The 20,627-nt window shown below is 44.6% G+C and overlaps 1 protein-coding gene across 3 annotated transcripts in view; it reads right to left on the bottom strand.

The window, feature by feature from the left end:
• Positions 1 to 360: 360 nt before the first annotated feature.
• YEATS2 (YEATS domain containing 2) overlaps positions 361 to 20,627 on the bottom strand; it is a 92,384-nt gene continuing 72,117 nt past the window's right edge. Inside the window, exons 20-31 of one of the 3 annotated variants that reach the window (XM_084874183.1) lie at positions 19,503 to 19,679; positions 18,334 to 18,514; positions 11,977 to 12,105; positions 11,319 to 11,417; positions 10,588 to 10,690; positions 9,353 to 9,426; positions 7,865 to 7,944; positions 7,030 to 7,231; positions 5,054 to 5,280; positions 4,242 to 4,316; positions 3,217 to 3,290; positions 361 to 2,015 (exon numbers count right to left, since the gene is read on the bottom strand). In XM_084874183.1, coding sequence (XP_084730309.1) covers positions 1,907 to 2,015; positions 3,217 to 3,290; positions 4,242 to 4,316; positions 5,054 to 5,280; positions 7,030 to 7,231; positions 7,865 to 7,944; positions 9,353 to 9,426; positions 10,588 to 10,690; positions 11,319 to 11,417; positions 11,977 to 12,105; positions 18,334 to 18,514; positions 19,503 to 19,679 — 1,530 coding nt within the window. In that variant the 3' untranslated portion in view covers positions 361 to 1,906. Of the gene's footprint in view, positions 2,016 to 3,216; positions 3,291 to 4,241; positions 4,317 to 5,053; positions 5,281 to 6,172; positions 7,232 to 7,864; positions 7,945 to 9,352; positions 9,427 to 10,587; positions 10,691 to 11,318; positions 11,418 to 11,976; positions 12,106 to 14,829; positions 15,462 to 18,333; positions 18,518 to 19,502; positions 19,680 to 20,627 lie in introns of those variants that run through there. The other 2 variants (XM_084874184.1, XM_084874185.1) reach the window with 2 other exon arrangements.

Here is a 20,627-nt window from a genome sequence, read left to right as displayed (position 1 = left end):
CGGGAGTAACTTCTCCAACACCTCGGTACAGACAGTCCCCTCCTGCCAGCCACGCCCGCGATGGTCAGGCAGAGCTGCTCCCTCCCCACCGTGGCTGTGCGGACGCTCTGAGCTCCGTCAGCAGCTTCCCTTTGCCTCAAGCTGTCAGCAATCAGTGTGTCCTGTGTCAACATGGATCTTACAACATTTTTTCAGACACGTAGCTGTTACCCTTTACCTTGCACAGATAGCCTCATGTTCTTTTATGGGAAGAAGAGGGAGAATTTAACGCAAATACCTGTATCTTTGCCCTCCCCTGGCTCTTTCTAACGTAATGTAAGAACTCGACCACAGTGTGGTGATTCAAATTCAGAAAACCCATCACAAATACTAAAAGATTTATTGTAGGTATTGTTACACAATTATATTACACATTATGATACAAGTACAGACATATGGGGGCTGTTAAATCATTTGTTTCTGTTGTAAAAAGGTGATTTCTAGGCTTTCATGCCTGCAGTCGGGCTGTTCTCACTGGGATGAAACCCCGTCCTGCGGCTGTCAGTCCACTGCTGAGGGAGCCCACGCACCTGCCCACACCCGTCCGCGGGTGACTGAGCCTTTACTGCCTGTTCACCACCACACCAGGGCACCCTGGCCTTTCGAACAGACGTCCTCCTGCATGTGCACTCCTCAGATGCTGAATAAAAGTGGGCAGATTTCTCACCGTGTCACCTCCCCACCTTCTTTTCCTGACGAACATCTGCCGGACTCAGGAAAACACGAATTATGCTGCCTAATAAGTTCCACTGACCCTGACTCACAGGTTCCAAACTGTCTTCGGGCAGCTTCCTGGCTGGGAATAAACCCATTACTTCCACAGACTGTTAGGAAGCCTGGGGCCGTTAATGGAACTGGACGTCTTCCAGGTAGAGCTACCCTCCTCCTCGCTTCTCCCTCTCACCTGCTCACGGACCCTCTTTTCTCCCTGCTGAGCAGGCAGCCCTGTCTTTCGGCTTCAGCAGTCATTTCTCCACCTTTAAGGCACTCACAAGGGTTTCTTTGAAACACCTTCCTTCTTGCAAAAAACTTGACCGAGAAGGGGTCATGGAATCCACCGAAAGGACATAGTCCTGGCGGGGCTGTCGCAGGAGCTGCTCCTGCTGGCCGTTCAGCCCGGTGACACCAGCTCGCTGCCTGTGCGAGACTGCGGGAGCCGGCACTGGTGGCATTGTCTGTTGGAAACACCGAGAGCTCCTGGGTATAGTGGAACCCTCCCAGACCAATGCCGGAATGTATCTGCTCCTTGCCTGTGACCTGTCCTCCCTCCTCTCTGAGGCTGGAGGTAGGTGGTGATGCTCCCATGCTCCATCAAGTAACACTTGTGCTCAGGCTGCAACCTCCGGGCCCGTCTCCCGCACAGCGTTACCGCGTCCTGTGGCCGACGCACGTGGGCCGAGTGCCGATTCTCCGCACGGTGGCCACCGCTGGGTGTGAGCCTACTCCTCCAGGTGTTGCCAGGGTAACCGTTGGGCTGCTTATAACCCAGCCCACAGAATGGGTGAAATCTCTAGCCTGCCAGACTCATGTTCTCCTCCGGGAGGGAGAGTCAGGCCCAAAGTGCCCCCTTGAGGACAGCCCACGGGGAGAAGGACCTGATACAAGGCCTGGCCCAGCTCTGGACCCTCCATGAGCTTTACAGAGAGTGGACAGATGCAAGCCGACAGCTTCACCTCAGAACCAGGAAGCCTGTGTCCTAACGGGATCTGCCCTGGGACTGACACTCCGGTGCTGCGCTGAACTGGGTGGGGGGAACGGTGTGTTAACCATGACGTTCTGAGGCCCGGACGACCCCCTTCCCCAAACAGAAGAGTCATCACAGTTGAAAGCTTCGGGTCCTGCTTTTCTAGGGGTGTCTTCATCCCACTCACTGATCTTCGTTCAGGATCCCCATGTGCTTGTTGGTGAGGAAGTCCAGAAAAGGAATGTTGCAAATGGCCTGGTGAATATTAGTCACTGTAATTTCTTTGGGAATCCTGGTCCAAAAAACAAAGGCTGTTAGGTGCAATTCTCTCAAGTTTCTGCTCATCTATCTAAAGGGCCATCTCCTGCACAGGCCCTGGTGGGGACAATGCTGAGTGACAAGGCATGGCTTAGGGCCACTTGTGGAGTGGCCAGGGGCATTCTCTCTCCTATTAATTTTTTAAAACTTTGGTGAAGGTTTGGCTACCCACTTTACTCAGCCCTACTTAGGGCTCAAATCTGACTTTCCGGCCACAGGTATGAGATATACTTCAAAAAGCTGGATGGAATCCTGCCGGGCCAAGTGTGATGTCAAATGTTCTCATCAAAAGCACCAGTCCCCCCATCTCCACCATCAGGCCAGGGGGCGGGCAGGGGCCCAGCAGGCGCTCAGCCCGCTCCTGGACTTCAAGTGGACAGAAGTGGATCGCCAGAACGCCTCTGTGCCCGGTGCCGCCTTCCGAGAAGCCTGATCTTGTCCTGACAGGCCCTTTACATCTGCCCGCAGGCACCCTTACAACTTGATCACAATGGGATAAGATGTTTGTTTCCTCTGAAAGGAGTGCCAGGATGTGGACCCAGGGCCTGTCTACCATTCTTTCAGGGTCAGGAAAAGAGCAAACTTCAGTGTCCCCATCAATTATAATGAGAGTGGCAGCAAGCCAGCGGTGAGCCTGTGAGTGGGCTCTGCAGCCAGGGAGGCTGGGCCTGCCTCTAGGTTTATCATGGGTGTGCTGGAAAAGCCAGGGAAGATCACCTTACAAAGCCAGGCTTCCCAATGTCCAAAAGGGGACTATGGGTTTTGCAATGGGAAAAAAAAAAAAAAAAAAAAAAAAAAAAAAAAAAAAAAAAAAAAATTCAGCTCATATATGGATGCCAGGCCCCAACGTCTGACGTATAATGGACACTTACTATCTTTAAATTGCAAAGACCTGGTCACTGTCTGACCCTGGAGCACAGCAGAGCCCTACTAAACGGTATCCACGGAGCAGCGACTGGGCAGGTGCAGACTCTCGGCAAAGCTGAGCTTCCACCACCAACAGGTTTTCTCAAAATAACCAGCTAGAACCTGGAGTCTGCCTGCCTCTGAGAATGTTCCAGCATCGACTCCTCCTCCTCCTCCTGGACTGACTTAGGTATAAAACATCTTAATGAGCAACTGAACTGTCAGGAAGGATCTGCAGGCCTGACACCACCGACCGCAGAGAACGGTACCTGTTGTGGGATGCTGCCTGATATCCGACCGCCAACGCCTGCCTCAGGATGTCACTCACCAGCTGCTCCGTAGCCTGCAACACAACACGCTGTTACTCTCGCAGCGGCCACCCGCTCTCAGGCAAGAAGGGCTCATCTGACCCCAGCCCGCACCCTGCGCCTTGGAAACCGTACCTAAGGGTCAAAAGTCATCAAGGAAAAACTAAAGGTGGGAATAACAGGCCACACACAGTGAGTAGGCCACAATGACAGGCGCCACGACTGAGAAATGGGATGGGGTGACTTTCATCCATCAGAAGTTGTTTTAAAGGAAACAAAGGGCGGGTTACTTGGCATCCTCTGCTGCGGGAGGGACACAGCAGGGAAGGACCAGCTGGACCCGGGCTGGGCTGGGAGAGTGGAGGCTACTTCTCTGAGTGTGACCCGTGCAGGACACCCAGGCCTTGGTCACCTCCTGAAGCAAAGAGAGCACCAACCCTCACCCCCAATGGCTGAAAAAGCACTTGGAATAACACTGAAAACATCAGTGACGCCAGGAAAGGAACTCTTATTGCAGATGCGTTTACACTTAGAAGAACCATACTTCACTTAAAAGTCTGAAGACAAAATAGAGAAAACTTTAAGCCTGAATATGGTGAGAAATCTTAAAACTTGTGGCTCTAGTCGGTCGGCTCAGTGGGTAGAGTATTGGCCTATAGACGGAAGGGTCCCGGGTTTGATTCCAGTCACGGGCATGTCCCTTGTAACTCAGTTGCAGGCTCGATCCCCAGCCCCAGGCCAGGGCACATATAAGAGGCAACCAATCGATGTGTCTCTCACATCAATGTTTCTCTTTCTGTCTCTCCCCATCCCTTCTACTCTCTAAAAACCAATGGAAAAATATCCTCGGGTGAGGATTAACAACAAAACACAGAAGAAAACCTTGTCATCTCTGTTCTGTTTGTCCTTGTCCCGTACCCTAAACAGCCTGCCACCCATCCAGCTTGCCCCGCCTGACTGGCCCTCTGCTGCCAACAGGCACCCACCTTTAAGATCATGTCCTCTACCACCGACGCATATACGTTCCTGTGAAGCGCCACGGGCTGCAGGGTGATCCCAATCTGGAAGAGCCAACGGAAGCATTAGCTCCTGTTTGTACACAGACAGCCTCTTTAAACAGAGCACATTTCTCTGGTACCCAAGGAGATGTCCAGTTGGAATAAGATATCCCATTTCTCATGCTTTTAAGTGACGGTTAAAAATGCTATTATAATCCCACATCTACCCCGACACCCTCCTCACGGGAGACCGTGATCAGGATTTGCCATGAATCCCGATAGTGGGATCAAAACATCGGGAAGTCTGGACTCAACCTAAGGCGCTGTTTGCCAAAGGTGATGCAGAGATACCAGTGCTTGGAAATAGTGCCTGACTGCATTTTTCATTTCCTCCTGCAAGTGACAACACACTGCCTCTCACTGTGGCTCCTGAGTAACTGCAGCTGCAGGTGCTGGACAGCTGCTGAGTTCCCTCCCAGGGGACAGCTGCTCTCCTGCACCATCAGGCGCATCTGCACGGCAGACAGGGCCCGGGGGCTATGGGAATGTGAGGGGGAGCTCACGCTCTCAAGTCTGACGTGGAAATATTATGACATGCCTCCCTCACGAGAGAAAGGTGTTTCTACTGAGGCAAATGAGCAAAAAGGAGATGAAAAATAACAAAATCTCTTGCCTTTGCTTTAATTCCACACTCAACAAGCACCCTTTTCACGGGTAATTAACTTCTTGCCCAAGGGAAACAGAGCCTGGTTTATCGGGTGCCTGTCCGAGCACTGAGAACCTGCGTGTGATCTCCCTACCTTCTGGGTGATGTCGCCAATGAACTCAGCCCCTGGTGTTGGTGGCAGGAAGAATTTCACTTCTTCCTGCTTCTCCTCCTGCTCTTTTTTGATGTTTGTCTGCAGTGGCTCCGAGAGGTTGAGGATGTCCACCTCCTCCTCGTTCTCCGGCTCTCTCTTCTGGAACTGCTGGAGGTCCTCCAGCTTCCGGCACAGGCTGTCGGCGGAGGAGAATGACGACGGGCACTCTAAAGGAGAGGTGGTCAGTCTTAGAACAGCTGTGGTGACGAAAGAGAAGGCCTGCCACCTCTGGGAGGCCAACGGCCCGAGGCCGAGGAGTAAGTATCAAGGGCACTGAGCGCCTGGCCCTGACGCTCGATGGCTCTGTGATTAGCAGAACTAGTAACTCATGAGGTCGACGAGCAGAACAGGCACCTGCTCGGTGTAGGTGATATCACCGCCACCTGAGATGACACCGCCAGCACATGACTCTGCCTCATGCCACCAACACTAGACCATCTCCTCATCCTGCAAATATTAATGACTAATTTTTTCATGTTTTTAAATGAAAAGTGAAGAAAATGAAAATCACTCATGTTCTCACTGCTCAGAGAAGTGCTGCTATCGTTTTAGGTACGCCTCCCAGCCAGATTCATGAGCTGGCTTATAGGAGATGTAACAAAGAGCACGAGAACTTCCAGCCAGCGGAGGCCCTAGGCATCTTCCAACGCAGCGGCCGCCAACCGGTGGTCCTGAGGTCCGAAAGGCTGGCGACCGCTGTTCCAGGGCATCCCTCTCACCCTATGGCTGAGCAAGGTCAGACCACCGCGGGATGAGGTGGAGCATCCTGCTCCTGGCAGCTTCTGCTTTATAGACGGGGCACCCACAATTCATCAGTCACATTAACGGGGATCCCAGTATACGTGGAGCATCATGCCTTACATTTACCACCAGTGAAGCACAGAAGTAACTAGCATGGTCTCTGCCCTCCAGAGCTTAGCTGCATAAATATGACAAACCCTCCAGGCTCTGTATTAAGTGCTGTAAGAGATCAGAGCAGAGAGAGGTCGTCCTGCATTGGGGTCTTAGGAAAGCTGCTTGGAGGAAATGAGACTTGTGCTAAGTCTTAAAGGACCCCACCCACCCTCCCTGTGCTTTACGTTCCCCCAGACGAGGAGGCAGAACTTCTGTTTTTCTACAGAAATGGGGTTTGGAGGAGAAAACAACCCTTCCTATTTTTTAAAAAACATTTTTAAAAACTGATTTCAGAGAGTGAGAGATAGAAACATCAATGAGAGAGAATCATTGATTGGCTGCCTCCTGCACACCCTCCACTGGGGATCAGGCATGTGCCCTGTCTGGGAATGAACTGTGACCTCCTGGTTCATAGGCTGACACTCAACCGCTGAGCCACACCAGTCAGAAGCAACCTTTCTTACTCTTTAAGGTGATACTAAAAATATTCTCCCAATATATCTTTTAGGCCCTGATCTCCCACCCCACAACACAACTGCTTATATTTTATCATAAAACAATTCATTTTATATGCAACACTGTTAGTTTATGTCTGTGCCTCGCCACCAAGTCTGCAGATGAAGTAACAGATAAAGCAGTGTCCCCAGATTCAAGGAGATTGGACCCCCCTAGAAGGGCTATAAGGTCACAAAGGAAGAAGTCACTTCTGCCTGGAGGAAAGGAGGTGGATTAGCACAGTCTTCCGAGAAGAAATGGTGCTGAGGAGGACACTTCTGAACACATGGAGTGTGCCTATTGTATGACCCCGGACAGAACACTGCTGGCTGGGACACGGCACCTGGGCATAAATACTAGTTCCTAGGGGCTCTGTTAGGGGAGGGCGGGGTCACAGGGTCAGAAGTGAGCAAAGGCCTCTGTTCTCCACAGTAACCTGTGGAGTCCTAGGTAACTGCAGGGGCTGGAAGAGATAGATGAGCGGGTGCCATGGGAACAGGCCTCAGGCCGCTCCCCTGAAGGCTTGCCTGGCTCACTGTCGATCTGGGTCAGCACGTCCTCAATGGAGTCCCCGTCGCTCCTCAGGCTCTCGGGATCAGGTGGGGTATAGCCGTGGCAGCGACACCAGTGAGCAATGTGCTTGGTTTTCAGGGGCGTCAGGTGGTGAAACCTTGCGTTCTTCTCCAGTATTTCTTGTAAGACCTTTCGCATTGTCATTGCTCTTTGCCACTTAAAAAAATAATTTTTTAAAAATCATAACCAAATTCTTCAACTTAGTAGAGTGTTCAAACAAATCACCCAATTATAAATCACCCTACTAACTTGAAGAATCATTTTTTTCTAAAGAAAACAACCTGATTGTGTTAATCACCAAATTTTACAAAAGGATAAAGAACTTTTACCTAATGCTTATAAAATAAAATGGCTCTCCTAAGTTTAAGTTTGGCCTACAAGTCACCTGGTCTCAACCTTTTATCTACCACTTCCTCTCCTCCAACCTCCCCCAAACCCTCTGCAATGACCTTCTCCGAGCTCCCAAGCATGCCTTTGCACACCCTGTTTCCACATAACCCCCCTGTCTGGCATAGTAGCTGCCACATTGGAGAATAAACACTTGACTGAATTTTAATATACTGAAATTCATTAAGGAATGTTGTAAAAATATTTACCAATGCAAAAAAAAAAAAAAAAAAAAAAAAGTGGACCTTTCAAAGGCTAGTTACAAGTCTTGAAGAACGAGATATGTAACCGAGGAAAAGATTCTATCATCAAATATTAACAAAATATGCTTCACATTTATCACTGGTCCATATGACAAGGCTTATGGACGCGGCCAGAATGCACGCGGTAGACATGGATTACCTCGGCGGCTCTCCTCTTTCCGATGTTCCAGCCATAATACTGCTGCACAGACTTTGCAGAAAAACAGCTGGCATCCTCACCTAGAAGGCACAGATCCAGCAAACTCTGAATAAAACCATGATTTAATTCAAGTCTTATTTGCTGGAAGCATGCCCAAAGTTTCTTTAGACTTCCTCACTGAAGTACGTTCCTTACCGGGCAAGTTCAGGTGCTTCTCCTTAAGAGAGAAGGCATCTCATTCGTGAGCACTCACAACACCACCCTTCGGTGGGCAGCCAGCTTCTTTGGGAGAGAAAGGCAGTCCACTGGCTGAAGCTATTAAAATAAGTGGAAATAAAACTCCTCCAGGAGCCAGACGACCCGAGACCTGGCTCTGGCCGTGACCTTAACCTCGTGGCTGGGGGACCTGCAGTCACCTCTCGGGGCTCCAGTTTTCTCATCCGGAGGACGAGACTGCTGGGAAAGACGGTTCTGAACTGCCTTCCAGCTCTAATTCTCTGAGGTATTTGTACCTCAATTTTTAAAAAAGATTTTTGATTGATTTTTTTTTTCTGCTGGGCTAGGAACATGTTATTAAAAGTACATTTTGAACTACCTACCTCAAAATGACCCTCTGAACTTCAGCCAGGGAAAAAAGATACTCTCTTTGTTATTACAATTGGGATAAAATGAGCATGGTGGTCTGTAGTTGGCCTACCGCTTTCATATTTGCATGAATATAATATAATCATGTGCTCCATCCCTTCCCTCTAAATTTCCAAGTATCACAGGCAGCCTCCCTCAGTGAGGCTGTTACTCTGTCAGAACACCTGTGCTGAGAAGCCAGCGATTCAGTCTGGCGAACAGTGCAGCGACAGGGCAGCCCTCGCTGCTGGAGGTCGTGACAATCATGCGTTTCGCAGTGAGCGACAGTGAGTGGAGGAGGGAGGCTGAGTGGCCTTGGAGTCAAACAGAACTGGGGCTGCAGCCTTCCTCACCACCCACAGCCAGTGACCTTGTGCAGTTACTTAATTTTACTGTCCTCGGTTTTCTCATCTGTAAACAGAGATACATCCCACAAGAGACTGATTAAATAAAATAGTAAATGCAATGAGCCTGCAGAGTCTGGCACACTGTAGGCAAATGTTGATTTCCTTCCTTATAAATAAATGCAGCTTTAATGATATACATAACAGAAAGAAATGTTGATTTCTTTCCTTAAAAACGAATGCAGCTTTAATGATATACATAACAGATTAATGATTTATATACAAAAGATGTGAAAAATTCCTCTTGTAGGTCAAACACTAAAGACAGTAAAAGACTAACTAGTTGATCAAGATACTATGAATTCTAAAACTCTGTAAATGATCTGTAGCTGTAGCTAACCCTCTAAGATAACCACCGCAATATTAATTACTGTACTAGTGATTATGTTGACTCGATATCCCAAGTAGTAGTTTACAGCTTTTAAAAAATGCACCCATATATTTAATATAAGTGTCTTACTTTTTGTAGTGATTAATGGGATCTTCTTTACTACTGCCGTTAAGAGTTGCTGGATAGTCTCTAAATGGTCTATCCTGAGAAGGATAAAAGAAAATTGAGGTTGTTAATGCATATATCGGTTTCTAGCCATATATACACATAAATTTATATACCTATTCCCCTTTTCTGAGAAAATTAAAACTAAACTAATTATACGGGCAGTCTTTCCTTCCATAGACACCCTTCTTTATAAAAGGAGATCATTCTATGTTAAAAAAAAAACCAAACCCATCAGACTAAATAAACTGATAAGACCCCAGGAATGGCAAATTATGTAAATAGTAGACATTATTTTACTTATATTTGTGAATAGCCACATAACCTTTTTGTATGGTGACTGCAACTACAACAGAAAATCCTGTAATAAAAATTGCCTGTCTTAGTGTTATTCCAGTTCACAAGCTGTCTACTATTATGTGAAAATGACTAATTTTCTACTGTTGCCAGCAGCCTGAAATACATCAAAATATGTGGTTAGAGGTGGGTACCAATTTGGAAATTGGAAAATCATATGAAGTTTTGTTTGTTTTTTTGGTTGTTAATCCTCTCCTAGGGGTATTTTTTTCATTGATTTTTGGAGGTGTTTTTTTTTTTTTTTTTGGGGGGGGGGCGTGGGAAGGAGAAAACCATCGATGTGAGAGACACATTGATTGGTCGCCTTGCCTCTCCCCTCCATGCCCTGACCAGGGCCAGGGACCAAACCTGCCAAACCCAAGTATGTGCCCTTGACACAGAATCGACTCTGGTACATGGGCTGATGCTCTGACCACTGAACAACACCGGCCAGGGCATGAAGTGTTTTTAGAAGCAGCAATGAGTGCGTATGGCCCATGAAAAGGCAGCTGTTTAGGCAGGTACGTGGGTACTTGGACAAAAAAATGTGCACACACCTGAGTAATTACATCATGTGCAAAGTATACACATGCTGGCAAGCTCGAGAGGGAGGTCAGTAATTCCAACCGAGGCCCCGGAGACAACAGATAAGGTGGGTGATGCCTCAGGCCCATCAGTGTGTAAAACGAAGACTCGGGAGCTGTGCATCAATACTTGATCACACGGACAGGTCTCCACCCAGCAAGGGGCTTCACAATGTGCACCCACAACCTTGCACATACTCAACTGTCCCAGGCATGGCTTTTTAAGTTTCAGAAAAACATTCAAAGCACAACTCCCTTAGGAAGGATGGAAATAATTACTTAATAGCATAGTTCCCCAGCTCAGAGCTCTCTTCTGTTTTCACTGCCGTCTGGTCCTCCTGAGGGAGGCAGCTTGGCCCGGGAGCTTCTGGTTCAGTCTTCACTACAAGGGAAGAGCAACAAAGAGCGTGCTGTTAGGGAGCAGTGATGGAAGGACACGTGCAGGCAGAAACAAAAGCCCTCCGTGGAGACCAGTGAGGGAAGTGCCGCAGCAGCTGTGGTGGGGACCCAGCCGGGGCCTGGGATGGCGCCTGTCCTCGCAGTCAGCGGACAAGGGGAGAACTGTTAGCTTGGGTCTCATGGGTCTGTCTCTACTGTCCCCTTACCCCAGCATGCTCCTGACCTCTCCCTCCACAGCTACAAAGGCTTCACTCTTTTAGAATCCAGGTGACAATCCATGTCCATACAAAGTTCTATCCCCCTCCACACCCACCATCCCTGATCAGACATCCTAGATCGAAATATTCCAGAATCCACTTAGGCTGCATCTATCACTCATTACTTACTATCTACCTCAGTCAACCCTCTTCAACATGATTACATGTTCCTAAAGAGCAGAAATGATGCTACATCTCTATGCTTCCCTCAATGTCAAGCCTATATGTAAACAGGAATTATTTTTGAGGTGGCTGATCCACAGATGCTAAAAAATATTTGGGTTGTAGACCCAAGGGACTCATTAATGTCTTGCATAAAACCTGAGGGCAGATATACTGTGAGAAACGACATACCTTTTGTAACAGTGGCTGGAGCAGAGCTGGGGACAACTGGAGTGGGGGTAGCCACTGGCAGAATGGTAGGTGATTTGTTGGCAGAAAACGACTGAACCACTAAAGGCAAGAAAGAGCAGGGGAGAACATAAGAAATATAGGAGTTATTGTAATGAGGATGATCTAACAGATGATAGCCCAATTTAGACTAATAGCACAAAACAATCAGAGTACAACAGGTCCTTTTTAATAGTGATTTTGACAAGGTGGGCTGTTTACCATTAGTACTAGAGTAACTGTGTCACATCCATCAACTGTGGAAATGGGGCTTGTCATTAAATTAAGAAAATAAAAATCCATTTATGAAGTCTCATAAATGCTTACAGTGTTCCCCCTCTATTCGACTTCAGAAATGGACAGCTATTAGAGGCCATGGGCCATCTGGGTTTTCCTGTCAGTTCTAGAGTTGGTCTCTAGAGTGGCTGGCTGTTGCCAACCGGTGGTCCGTGAAGTCCGAAAGGTTGGCGACTGCTGCTCTAGAGCTCAAGGTGCCAGGGAGCATGTGACAGCCGAAGGGTGTGCGAGGGGGAGCAGTCACCACCTGAAAGAATATGTATGGACTTCCCCCACGACAAACTGGAGACAACCACAGTAGGACAGCCCCTGCTGAAGGACTTACCTTTATTTACAGGCATCAGTATAGTCTGCACACCTCCAGATGTATTTACACTGAGCGGTTTGAGCTGGCTGGGGATTGTCAGGACCGCCTGCTGGGGATTGGATTGACTGGAGTGAATCTTTAACAATCCTAAAATAAGTTGGAAGATAGGGCCAAGCTGAAGATCAGATGCTTCCTTGAAGTTCCTGCCCTTGTTAGCATTTATATTTTCTCACAAGAGGAAGTTCTTAGGACACTCCCCCTTTCAATAAACAAAGAGCTGGAAGCATGAGGCCATGGATGTGGCAGATTTCACAAGGAAACAATGGTGTGATGATCATGATTTATTTTTACCTCGAAATCACAAATACAGAAGTTTTTGGAAAAGCAGAACTAATAGAAAAGAGAAAAAGTCACCTAAAGTTCTAGGACAGAGACAACCAGTATTGAACATCTTAAGCATTCTTTTCCATGTTTGTTTTCTATGACAATTTATTTTGTACATAGCTGTCATACAAATCTGGATATAAAGCTTATTTTGTTTAGATAACTGCCATTAAAAATCTTCTCTGACTCCCGAGTGCCTAGAGAATGTTTCCAAAATTAGTTTCAAAGCATTCAGAGTCCATTTTCATCTGGTCCCAACTGACCTGCATCCCCTCACACCATCCCTGTGTGCGAATACTTGACTCTCTACTTGCTGTCCCCTACAATCTCCTCTGTGCAGCCTCTATTTGTCAAACACCAGAGATTCTCAACTCGGCATTTTAGAGAGAGTCATCTTCTCCCACTTTCCTTTAAATGTCGTTCCCACATTTCTATCTCCATTACAGAACTGTGCTAGGCATTCAGAGGCCAGTAAGGTGACAAAGGGCAACAAATACCACACAAACACCTGTTATAATGTCATTACTTAAAACAGCATCAGCAGCTAAAGATACTTTAGCAAGTGGAAAGCAGTTGCTTTAAGGAAAGGAATATCTTAAGTACTTTCTAGAAGAAAGCCTTAAATAAAAAAGGAAATTTTTTTTTTTTTTTTGCAGTAGTGAATGCTAAACCAATCTTTTTAAGTACTTCTTGAGACATGCCACCAGAGAGTAAAACAATGACCTTATATTTTCATTTAAAAAAATTACATTTTTATTTTAGAGAGAGGAAGGGATCTACAACCCAGGCATGTGCTCTGACCAGGAATCGAACCATGACGTCCTGATTCATGTGGTTCAGTGGTCAACATTCAACCACTGAGCAACATCAGCCAGGCTATTTTCATGTTTTTAAAATTCTTTTTTATTAAAATATTACATGCTTATCAGTTGAAAATAAAAAGTGCTAACAGGCTTATAATTAAAAATAGTCCTTTGCTCCACCTCTCTAGCATTGTCTAGTTCCCCAATAGCATCCACTTTAAAAAAAATACTTTTTAATTGATTTTTTTTATTAGAGAGGAAGGAAGAGGGAGAGATAGAAACAACAAAGATGAGAGAGGCCGAAACCGGTTTGGCTCAGTGGATAGAGCGTAGGCCTGCGGACTGAAAGGTCCCGGGCACATCCCCAGTGGGGGTGTGCAAGAGGCATGACGGATGTTTCTCTATCATCGATGTTTCTAACTCTCTATTCCTCTCTCTTCCTCTCTGTAAAAAAATCAATCAATAAATAAATAAATAAAAAAGATGAGAGAATCATTGATTGGCCGCCTGCTACACGTCCGCCACTGGGAATCAAGCCCGCAACCTGGGCATGTGTCTTTGACCGGAATCCAACAGAGAATCCTTCAGTCCACAGGCCGATGCTCTATCCACTGAGCCAAACCAACCAGTGCAGTAGCACCCACTCAACCCTTTTTGGTAGTTTCTTTTAATAGTTATTTCAGTATTTTTTAAAAGAATGTGTATTTTATAGGCCTTGATTCATTTTGATGTAACATTACAATGTTACACACTGACTATTAAGACTTAAGCACGTGAAGGTACTCATACCCTTTCTTTCTTCTTCTTCTTCTTCTTTTTTTAATATATTTTATTGATTTTTTACAGAGAGGAAGGGAGAGAGATAGAGAGCTAGAAACGTCGATGAGAGAGAAACATCGACCAGCTGCCTCGTGCACACCCCCTACCGGGGATGTGCCCGCAACCAATGTACATGCCCTTGACCGGAATCGAACCCGGGACCTTTCAGTCCGCAGACCGACGCTCTATCCACTGAGCCAAACCGGTTTTGGATACTCTTTCTTTCTTAATACTCAAATATTGTTCTCTATCCATGCAAAAAATACCACGATACTATGACTCCATTTTATTTTCTGGGCTTAATAATTTCTTTCTTCTCATTTGTTTAATTCTCTTTTAACATCTAAGTCTTCACTTCTTCAAGATTGCTATACCACCCTTTAATGAGGCCATGGATGGTGCTATACCACCCTTTAATACAGTTCTCCACATAGTCAAATCTCCTAAACAATTTACAGTTCCGTTTGGTAAGAGATGTTCTTCCTGGAACTCGCTGATCTGCTCTAATCTGGATGTTGCTTTCTAGGCCTGCGGCAAAGTTCTCATCCTGGGGACAGCCTCCACCGTTACTCTGGAGTTCCCTCTGCCTTCTATGCTGGATTCTGTTTTCTTCTATCTTGGTCTATAACTTCTCATCCTGATAAAACTTGTATTTTAGTAATGTCTTGAGACAGGGTGGATAGGAAATACACTGGCAACTCTCACACTCAGTATTGTTTTGGCTGACTACAGAATTCTAAACTGTAAGTAATTTCACCCTAGAATTTTTAAAAAAATGAAATATACTTTATTGGGGAGGGAGGGTATGTATGGGACAGGGGGGGATTGGTAAGATATGTACACATATAATACCTTAATAAAAAAATGAAAGAAAAAAATATATTTTATTGATTTTTTACAGAGAGGAATAGAGAGCCAGAAATATCGGTGAGAGAGAAACATGGACCAGCTGCCTCGTGCACACCCCTTACCGGGGATGTGCCCGCAACTGATGTACATGCCCTTGACCGGAATCAAACCTGGGACCTTTCAATCCGTAGACCGACGCTCTATCCACTGAGCCAAACCAATGTGGCACACCCTAGAATTTTGAAAAGCTGTCTTCTAGCTTCCAGCATTGCTACTGAAAAGCCAATGATATGTAATTTCTGAACTTTTCTTTGTCTGACAGCTCTTAAGATCTTCTCTTTGTCCCTGGTGTTGTGATTTCATGAACAAATTTGCCGTGATGTGAGCCATCGTTCATTCACTGTGCTGGCCACTGTGACTTTTGAACCTGGAAGTTCGTGCCCTTCAATTCTGGGTTACATTGTTTCATTTTTCGGATCATTTCTTTCCCACTATTTTCTGTTTTCTTTCTGGAACTCCTTTTAGTCTAATGCTACCGGGGCTCCCTGGTACATCACTGACTTTTCTTTTTTAGTGCCTACTTCTTGGTCCATTCCCTGCTTCCAATTTGGGCCCCATAGTTTAGTCTAAAGGCTGCAGCCAGTGATCCTGTTAAAAGATAAGGCAGATCATGTTACCCTTTAGCTAAAACCTGTCAGTGGCTTTCCTTGAAGTAAAAGTCAAAGTTCTTAGAATGACCTACAGGCCCTAGTGATGTGGCCCCATCTCCCTGACTTAATCTCTAGTGCCCTTTCCCTCGCCCACTCTGCTCCAGTCCCAGTGGTGACTGACCTGTTCAAACTAGTTTATGACGCACACACAATGTAATTAAAGTTACTGGTCAGGAGGAAATACTTGGATTCTGTTATGAAAATACTATCTTATGAAACTAGAACTTAAAAGCAGGGAGACTTCATTTATTGCATGCTAAAAACTTAATCAGAAAAGGGAAGGGCACTCATTTCTTACAGTATCTATTCTGGTCTGATGCCTGCCTCCAACAAACAGTCAGTAAAGCAGAGCACTCCTTACACTAGTTAGGACTTGATCAATTTCAACTGGGAGGTGGAAGTCATGGAGAGACAGACCAGCCTTCATCTTCTGGTCTCCTCTACCTCAAAGCAATGACAGTAATTTTAATAAGAACAACAATATTCTCACTCTTATCCAAAGGGATTAAAGTGGTATGTACGTTTATGCACGTTTAAGTATACAGCCTTTTCTGTATCAGTGCCAATTGGTACACTGTTATCAATCTACAGTAAGACATTAATCTGTTATATTACTATGGAAATTAAGAGGGTTCAGAAACTTTTTGACATTGCTGTGACATTTTTATAGTATTTTAGAAAAGTATCTGAATTGGATTGTAGAAAAACAAAACTCAAGTCTGAGACACAATGCTGCAAATTACATCAGCTCCTGGCATCAAGGATAGCACAATGTAATAAAATACATTAATATTTCTTCAGCAAAATACAAATATCCATATTTAGTATAAATAGCCTATCAATGGAGGTTAGATTTCACCCTAAAATTAGTTATGAAAGTAAAAAACAAATCTCTGGTTTTCACAGCTTTTTAGATCTTATAATTACGGATAAGGAAATGTGGATTAACAATGCCGACACTGAAAATGATAATATCAGCAATTACTTATATACTCCTTTCCCAGTCCAGGAGCCCTCGGGGGATGTCTGACTGATGGAAGTAAGCCATCAGTTGGACATCCTTAGGGCTACCACGGAGGCGGGTCACTGTGCTTACCAGCCATCAGCCCAGCCTGTGGCTGAGCAGCACTCCCCCTGTGGAAGCACACTCACCACTAGAAGTCAGCTCCTGCATTGAATGTCTGTCCCCTGGTGGTCAATGCATGTCATAGTGACTGGTCTATTTGCATATTACCCTTTTATTATATAGGACTAGCTACTACATGCCAGATAAGCATTAATATATTAATTCATTCAATCCTCTCAATGAGGCAGGTATTATCAGGAAAATGAGGCAAGTTTTTAAAAAACTTGATTTTAAAGAGAGAAGAAGGGAAAGGGATAGAGATACAGAAACATCGATGAAAAAGAAACATCCACCAACTCCCTCCAACACTCCCCCACAACCTGGGCATATGCAAGTTATTTGAATTAAGGCTCTTGGATATATGTCACCCAACAGAGTAAAAGGCACACTTCTCTGGTGCCCTTCAGGTAAAAAACATATCATTCATCTTGTCAAACCTCAAGCACATCACCTAATACTACCTAATACAATAACTAATGTTAAAGAGTCAGCAAGTCTAATTTATATTTTATATGTTTTGTTTGTAAAAGCAATGAGATGTATTATATTTTATGATGAGTTCCATTTAAAACTGATTTAAAAAAAAGAAATTGGTACTTTTGTCAGCTTTCTACAAAATTACACTATTTTTTTTTTTAAATATATTTTATTGATTTTGTACAGAGAGGAAGGGAGAGAGATAGAGAGCCAGAAACATGGACGAGAGAGAGTCATCAATCAGCTGCCTCTTGCACACCCCCTACCGGGGATGCGCCCGCAACCAAGGCACATGCCCTTGACCAGAATCGAACCCGGGTCCCTTCAGTCCCCAAGCCGACGCTCTATCCATTGAGCCAAACCGGTCCCGGCAAAATTACACTATTGAAAGCAGCTAAAATACCCACTAAAGCTCCAGATGGCTAATATTTTAATATGGCATTTAAAAATAGTTAAATTTATTTAAAAATCAGTGTGGCCCTAGCTGGTTTGGTTCAGTGGATAGAGCGTAGGCCTGTAGACCAAAGGGTCCCAGGTTCAGTTCCGGTCAAAACATATATACTGGTTGCAGGCTCCTCTCTGGCCCAGGCCCTGGTCATGGCTTTTCGGAGGCAACCCATTGATGTGCTTCTCTCACATCAATGTTTCTCTCTGTCTTTTCCTCTCCCTTCACTCTCCCTTAAAAAAAAGGGGGGTGAGGGTGAGGGGATATCCTTGAGTGAGGATTAACAAAAACAAACAAATCTATAATAATAGAAGTATAATATGCTAATTAGACCGGACTTCCTCCTGGATGACCTTCTGGACAAAGCCAAGGCTATGAGGGAAGCCAGGGTCCTGGGTGCCTACAGCTGGGGGAAGGCCTACTCTTACATGAATTTTGTGCATCAGGACTCTAGTAAATAAATACAAAATAAATAAATAAATAAATAAATAAAGTCAGTGTGGCTCAGTTGGTGAAAGGTTGCCAGTTTGATTTCCAGTGAGGGCACATTTGTCCCCAGATGAGGTATGCAGGTTTCTCCAGGCTGAGGCTGTTCAGGAGGCAACCAAGCCATGTTTCTCTCTCTCTCCCCAACACTCACAAAAATCAATAAAAAAAAATCCTTGGGAGAGGATTAAATTGTAAAAATATTATTTAAGACCTTCCAAAAATATTATAGTCAAAGAAGGGAGGGAGAAATAATATCATTATGATACAACTGACCTGACACTGTAGCCTTCCCGGAGATGGGGTTAGGTGTGGACACCAGGGATGTGGCACTGATGACAGAGGGAGCAGCAGCCTTGCAGGTTCCCATGGTGGCCTGGCTCACACACACTTGCTGCTGCCCAGTTTTCATTATGGAACCGACAGTGGATGATGAACTGGGAGCTGTTCCTTCTGCCTGCTCATCCACAGGGCCAGATTTAACAGAAATACAAAAGAAAGCAGTAATTTTCGTGGGACAGTGACTGCCATGCAGCATATTCAATAAATATTATCTACTAGTATTATTACCTACTTATTAGATGTAATGCCATTTAGAAAGACTACTTCTCTAATTTGGTGGTTCCTATATTTTTAGATTTCATGGGCCAGAAAATTTTTTAAATGAGGCGGTATTACAGGGTTACCACATTTATAAAATATTTCATTCCTATTTATAGCTGAATCATATTCAATTTTATGGATCTGCCATATTGTTTATCCAAATCAATAATGAAAAGATAATAACTCAATAAAATAATGGGGAAAGGATCTGAATAGACATTTCTCTAAAGGTACACAAATCTTAAAAAAAAAAACACACAAGAAAAAATACTCAATATCATTAGCTACAGGGAGCTGCAAATAAAAACTGCAAAAGAATTACGAGTTCACACCCACTAGAATGGCTATAATTTTAAAAAATGAGTAAGAACAAGTGTCAGCAAGGAAGTGGAAAAACTGGAATCCTTATACATTGCTGGTGGAATCTAAAATGGTGCAGCCACTTGGCAAACAGTTTGGCAGTTCCTCAAAAACTTAAATACTAGATGATCTAGTAATTCCTTTCCTAGGTATACAGCCAAGAGAAATAAAAATATATTATATAAAAACATGTACAAAACGTTTATGGCAGCATTATGCATTGTAGTCAAATGTCTGTCAATTGTTACCGAGTACAGAGCGTTTTTTTTCAGGATGGGGAAAAAATGTTCTAGAACTAGATGGCAGTGGTTGCACAACCTGGAAAGTGTACTGAATTATACACTTAAAAATGGTGAATTTTAGGGTAAATTACATTTCCATTTTTAAAAGGAGTAATATGGCCCAATTGTGTGCCTGCTGAATATCTTATGCTTTCAGTACTTTTAGGTTTTATGATTTTCTCTGCTCATGCCAATTCTCACCTGTTGTGCAGGACCATTTGCTGACAGGGCCACAGCTGGCGAAGTGGCAGTTGTGATAACCCCTCCTGCTACTCTCAGCATGGTGGTTCCAGGCTTTGAGAGTTGTGAGGTAGTTGGCACAGACTTCAATGTACCATCAGATATTTTCATTAGAGAGGCCTGTCCCCCAGGGGCTGCCTGCAAAAATAAAATGGGTTGAAGTAATAATATTGCCCTGGGTAATAGGCACAATTCATTCCTTACTTACAGGTGCCTGTAGAATTAGAGCGTGTCCAAGAAATTCTCTCTTTTTTAAAATATATTTTTAATTGATTTTTTACAGAGACGGAGAGGGACAGAGAGTTAGAAACATCGATGAGAGAGAAACATCGACTAGCTGCCTCCTGCATACCCCCTATTGGGGATGTGTCCGCAACCAAAGTACGTGCCCTTGACCGGAATCGAACCTGGGACCTTTCAGTCCAGTCGACGCTCTATCCTCCGAGCCAAACTGGTTTCAGCTTGCAAGAAACTCTTGCTGATCAAAACTATGGGAAGTGTTTGTGCAAATTCTCAAGTTTATGACCTTTTACTTACAAATATTCTTTACCCCTAATACAGAACAAGTAAATGAATGCAATTGCTAACCACTATTTGGCAACAGTGTCTTCAGTGACACCAGGCCATTTGTTATTAAAATAATTGAGTCCAAAGTGCTCTTAAATATAATCTTTAAACATGAAAACTGAACTGAGAGGGCCAGATTTAAGTGGGTAAATTAATGGTGCTCTAGACTAGTAAAGGATTAGCATTTAGTCCTGGAGAATCATTCAACAACTTATAATACTTTTAATAGTTTAAAACAAGGCTCAGCAAATGGCATGAGTGAGCATGTCAGGCCATACAATCTCTGTTGCAATTCCTCAACTCTACTTTTATAGCATTAAATGTATGTGGCTGTGTCCCAATAAAATGTTACTTATAAAAATAGGAAGCTTTGAGTGTCATTTGCTGACCCTTGGTCTAAATGATTGCTTTGTGCCCCAGATTAACGCATCCTACAAATCATACCATTTTTCACTCTCTGTGGGCATACTATATGCAGGAATGGCAAAAACACTTTTACATATCTCATATCATTCAATC

The sequence above is a fragment of the Pipistrellus hanaki genome, assembly GCF_964339955.1.
Source record: "Pipistrellus hanaki genome assembly, chromosome: 2".
In the NCBI taxonomy this organism is placed as follows: Eukaryota; Metazoa; Chordata; class Mammalia; order Chiroptera; family Vespertilionidae; genus Pipistrellus; species Pipistrellus hanaki.
Note: the sequence above shows the minus strand (reverse complement) of the source record. Positions and strands in the feature narration are given on the sequence as shown.